The sequence below is a fragment of the Teleopsis dalmanni genome, chromosome 1, assembly GCF_002237135.1.
Source record: "Teleopsis dalmanni isolate 2A chromosome 1, ASM223713v2, whole genome shotgun sequence".
NCBI classification, from domain to species: domain Eukaryota; kingdom Metazoa; phylum Arthropoda; class Insecta; order Diptera; family Diopsidae; genus Teleopsis; species Teleopsis dalmanni.
The window spans coordinates 46,098,694-46,104,650 of NC_051846.1; the positions used below are offsets into that span (position 1 = coordinate 46,098,694).

Sequence of the window (5,957 nt, forward strand, 5' to 3'; positions counted from 1 at the left end):
TTTAACTAAAGAAAATATCTTTTAGATTTAGAACTAATAAATCAATAGTTTATCAATAGTTTTAATTAGTTCGTAACCATTAAGTGACGCGGTTTATACTGCAAACATTCATTTCTTTAGTGGTTACTCTTATTTTAGTTCGAAAACAAAGTTAAACCACTAATAAATAGTAATGAATGTTACTCATAGAACAACGCGGACTATCTGCATCTTTTGAACATCTTCACCTTACTTGATGATAAAAAATATTTATGCAACGTTGTATTAGTGTTCTTATAATATTAACCCAAAAGTTTACTATCTACTTCTAAAGCACAGATCTTACTCAATTGTTGATTTTATGCATTTAAACAATAAAAAAACCGAAAACATATTTTTAATTATATTATTTAAAATAATGTAATAAATACTATTTTATACATAAACCACTAAATATTAAAAACATAAACAATTAAAACATAACAAAAAATACCGAACTACAGAGCATCATCAACTTGAAATTGTATGAGATCCTCTACGGGTAAGCGGAAAAGTGAGGCAGTCTTAGCCTCATTTGCCGCCTGATCGAAATTTGTGCTCATATTGAAGTTGTAATTGCTGGGCCCGTCAATGAACTCATAATGTGGTGAGGATGCTGAACTATCCAATTTATTACTGACCAATGCACGAGCAAAAGGGTAAACTGGCATATCAGCGGCGACAATGGGATGTTCGAAGTCAACAAGTTCATGCAAATCCTCATTATCACTACGAGCTGTTGCTTTTTCTGCTTCGTCAGGGAATGTGACCTTATCATCCTTAACACCTTGATCGCGTGGTTCAATTGGATAAATGGTTTCGCAATCATCCAAATTAGTGTTGCGATTAATATTTGCAGCGGAATTATAAAAAGGATTTGTGGAAGGTTTCTGCTTAGGGAAAACATTGAGGTGCACCATTAACTGACCATTGCTGGGGTTGATCTGGTTAAGTGCTTGTGTTGCGCTGGCTTGATGTGTACGTATTAGTTCGGATGGTATAAACGGTGTTTGTTGATTAGCAGCCGGAAAGACTATATGATGCTGTTGTGGTAGCTGTGGTTGCAAATGTGGCTGAAGCTGTGGTTGAAATTGCGGTTGAAGTTGTGGTTGCAGCTGCAATTGCGGTTGAGGTGGTGGATATTTTGTATACTGATCTGGAAAACTAATTTGCATATTGCTGGCCTGTGCGATTGGTGCAGGTGGAAGTTTCATATGCGGAAAGACGGGTGTACCAACAGCATTTGGTGCAGCTGACTGGTAAGGATACAAATCAACGAATGGGTTGCGTAAAACCGTATATGGACGTGTAGTTGGTACTAGCTTTGCTTCATCCATATTGTAAGGATTCACGTTGTAGTCTTTGGTTGGTGGCAATACTGGAAATATGTCAAGATTCACTTTGAAAGGTACTCGCTTTGGTTTCTGTGCGCCATTGATGGCAAATAGTTGCGGTGGATATTGCATATACGGATCTGCAGCAAAAGGTAATTGATTGCTATGTTGCAGCAATAAATTGCTAGGAGCGAGCATTTTCTTTTGCTTTTTCTTGCTCTTTGAACGCTGTGTTTGTATTTGTTGCTGCATTGCCAACAAATTAATATCTTGTGGTGATCGTGGCTTAAATGGATAAAATTGATCCATGGAGATACGTTGATATGGTTGCGATAATGGATTATGGAAAGGTGTATGTGGTGGACCTACCATGTGCATAGGTATTGACATGGGAAAAGCAATCTGCATATTATTTTTATTGCGCTTATTGCGAAAGAAGTTCATAAGCCCACTTGATTTAAGATTTTTGAAAGAACCGGCGATGTGTAAACCTGTAGGCATCATAACCAACTGCGGTGCTTTGGTAGTCACACCATTTAAATTTAATTGCTGGAGTATATCCTGTATGTTATTTATTCTGCTGCGTTCAGAATCTGTTGCCTTTTTAAATTCTTGTGGTTGTGGACCGTTGTGTGGAAAATGAAAAGGTTTAGGTGCCGCTTCATTAAGCAACGAATTTTCTGTTGTTGTTGTTGTAGGTGTGGCTAAATATTGTCTACGTACCAATAGTGAAGGATTACGTGAAGTTAAGCGGGGTGGCCGTGGAATTTGATCATGCAATTCATTCTTAATAGGTGACATGGTGGATATGCGTTTTGGTAGGCGTTCATAGAAGTGATGCTGATAAGCGTTGTTGGCAGATGTTTGTCTGATTTCGTTGCTCTGGTTTGAAAGTGCTACCGGAGTAATTAAATCAACAATTGGAACTGCTGTTGGTAGTAATTCAATTGGTGATTGAGACGTTGGTATCGCTTTCGTGCGCCATGTACCATAAGCGGCGGACTGCTCATGCGCACTGTTGTTACCACGCTCTAATAAATAATTATTTTCACCAACAATTGCATGTGATTCCTCTAGTGAATCTTCTGATTGTTGTTGCGATTGTAATGTTGTTTGATGCTGTGTTTGTTGTTGAATTTGTTTTTGCGGCTCTTCTATTTGCTGCTGTTGTAGTGGTTGCTGGGGCTCTGCTTGTTGATATTGTTGTTGATATTGCTGTGTCGGCTGCAACTGTTGCTCTTGTTGTTGGGGCTGTAGCTGAGGCTGTTGCTGGTGCAATAACGGTGGCAATGTCTGCAACTGTTGTGTTTTAGCACGCATTTTTCGTAAAAATCTTCGCTTTTTGGCTCGGATAAGCTTAAGTGCTGGCAGTTTTTCGTGTGTGAAATCTGTGGTAATTAATTCCTTTCGATGATCGCGGCGTCTCGGTGTCGCTTCTGTGCTTGTTGTTATGTTAACGAACTTAGGACGATAACTTTTAACGTTTCTTGATTTTATTGTTGATGTTTTGTTATTGTGAACTTCTGCTGTAGATGAGACCTTGACTATCATAAAAGACATCTGCAATTAAATACATAAAACGAATCATTTTTGAAAACCATTTTCATTTTACTAATCAATTTACTAATTTGCTAATCATTTTACTAATAGAAATACAAACAATAATAAAAAGAGATAAGTTTTGTTAAAGAAAATAAAGTATACTTGAAGTATATATTGACTTATTGTAAATTTATTTGTCTTTTATATATGCAAAGGTTAGAGGCCAGCTTCAAAATGCCACGATAACTTACTATATTTATTATCTTACTAGTTATATTAGTCTATAATATGTAGGTCAGTAGACAACTCTTAAGGCAGAATAAAATTATACGTTAAACAGTAATATATCCTGAATTATATATTCTATGATACAGTAGGATGTACTAACAATATTGACGGATTATAAAATTTTGATAGCAGCAGATGAATTTCTTATGAAGGCTGCACAAAATTTTTGAACTTTACTTAAATATATTCTTGGCTATTAAACATATATGATTCCAACAAAAAACTAACAACCTAGAAGTTCCAAGTTTATGTTCATTAATTACTCAAACCACTTAAGTTATTGTCTGTTATTTTCAAACTCTCTTACAACATTCTTAGTTAAGTCCCACCATTTGTCATGGTTTGGACGTCGATTATCGGTCTCTATTGATGTTTTATGTCGTTAAAATATTGGTAATATCTAGTTTGATTAAGTTTTAGATAATGGTTTGAAGCCTCAAGGACCGAAATATTTTGGTGGCAATAAGTACACGTATTAACGGCATTCTTCATTTTCTAAAGAACATCAGCAGACTTCTTGATATAGAGACTTCTTAATATAAAGAATATAGAGAAAAATTTCAAAAATTAAATTTCAAAAAACTTTTCAAACCCGCAGAGCTAATATAGTTCCTTGGCTTACGACAAATCAAACAAATCTACCAATGATCAATATATATAGTAGATATATTGTGATCTTTGTAAATTGATATCATTGAAAATTTATTCAAAACGAAAATATCGACTTATTTCAGTAATAGATTTAAATACAATACTCTTCACACTCACGTTACAGAGTTAATTTATGACAAGGTAAATATGTTATGTATACCTATATAGCTATAGGCTTATATACGTATACTAAACATTATCAATTACCACTGATCAGTAAACTTAATTATTATCATCTATCTTTTTTAAGACGTAAATGTACTTTTTGTTATAAACTGAAATCAACCCATCAAGAATCACTTATAACCAGTATAATTTTAGTACATGTTTTCACAGATACAATCCGTAGGATTATTAAGAATTATTAAGTAAGCCAATCTAAAGGACCTTAATTATCATTTTGTGACTTTAAATAACGTATGTCACAATTCAATGATATTTGGCAATTATTTATTAAGTTAAATCTATTTAAACAAACAAGAAAGAACCAGATTACCAAAAAAATGCTACGTATCAAGTGAAATTTATTCCACGTCTACTGTATTTGCCTGATTTCACCTTCAGCAAATACTGACTTCTTGCAGATCTTAAAATTATTCCAGAAAGAAATCCACGCAAGAAGATTTTACTTCAATAACGAAGTCACATCTGAAACAAACACTTACTTTAAGGCTAAAGAAAAGTCAACTTGAATTTTTATTTATTTATTCTAAATTAAAGTATTTTTTTTGTACGTATATATTATAAGACATAATTGTATAAAATGTTTCCTTTTAAAATACATTAAACTTAAAAAGTTATTCCAAAGTACCAAAGGTCAACCTTTGGTACTTGCAGTCTCAACTTGAAACAGCTGTATGGACTGCCAAAAATACAATTAATTAATAAATAATAATAAAAAATTTGGTGTTGTGATTTACTACTGCTCAAAATACCTCTCTATTAAAACAATAGTTTGTATTAAGAAACATGTTTTCTTTCGTCATAATTGACTTTAAAAATCAAAATTAAAAGGTTATTCCTTGGTCCAACAAAATAAATAAATTATATAGGTATACTATATAAATGCTTATATGATGGATCCAATAATCCTTCAAAAGAACTTGATATAATAAAACACTTCATATTTTATGTTTTTAAAATAATACACAAAAAAGGAAGGTTCTTGAAAGAAATAATAAAACATTATAAACATTATAAAAAATCAACTCTAAATCCCCTACCCTCCTGTGATTGAACACCGGTTTTTCTGGAAGCATTAAAAAAGGATCAAATTTCCTAACAATCGATTTTTGTATTTCTGTGAATGAAGTGTTACTGCAATATTAAAGTAAAGCACGTCATAAATATATATACATGGATGTATACCACTATTTTTGATTATTTTTACAAAACATTTTAATAAAAATTTTCTAGTTTACAATAGGAAACCCACCTAACAATTAACATTGTGTTACCTAGAAACTTTCTGTAAGTTTCGGGAATGATATTTTGGTTCAAGAAAAAAAAATAATTGTATGGGAGTGAGTAATCACCGGTATATTAAGCGGCCAAGATTAGGGGCCGCAAACACCATTAAATAAAAAAAAAGAAATTATTATCTATTTTCCATTGTTTTCGTAAAACCGAAATTTAAAACAAATTATCTACTCAATTTTTCAACAAAATACCGCATAAAATTATTCTTTATTTATGAGTAATAATAACTTTCACAAATTTATGCATTCTGGTTCAATAGATAAATTTGACCAATTAAAAAAAATAGTGCATGATAGATGTTAAAATCTGTCATGAAAAATATGTTTACAGTATAAAAAGGATTTAATATGTTATATGCGAAATATGAATGAAATAATTTTGACAAAAATGATATTTCTACAATAACGTAAATTTTCCCAAAGAATCAACTTTGAGAGACTGCAATTTCCGAACTCAAAATAGGTAAAAACATATTAGGCATTCACTGTATTTAATGGATCAAGAATTGAAATATGATATATTATCTTTTATAGATAAAGAACAAACTGTGAAACATTTACGGAATAGTGTGCTGCAGTGATACATAAACTGTAGAAACACTTTGTTGAGTCCATAATATCCAATGATTATTTAATACTCGATACA

At 32.3% G+C, this 5,957-nt stretch overlaps 1 protein-coding gene across 1 annotated transcript; it reads right to left on the reverse strand.

The window, feature by feature from the left end:
• Nucleotides 1-476: 476 nt before the first annotated feature.
• Nucleotides 477-2,991, reverse strand: LOC119680597 (histone-lysine N-methyltransferase 2D). The gene is made up of 2 exons (XM_038093505.1): nt 2,977-2,991; nt 477-2,912 (listed from the first exon to the last, which is right to left on the reverse strand). Exons 1-2 carry the CDS (start codon nt 2,989-2,991, stop codon nt 477-479), a joined length of 2,451 nt encoding a protein of 816 aa, XP_037949433.1.
• Between the last annotated feature and the right edge of the window lie 2,966 nt (nt 2,992-5,957).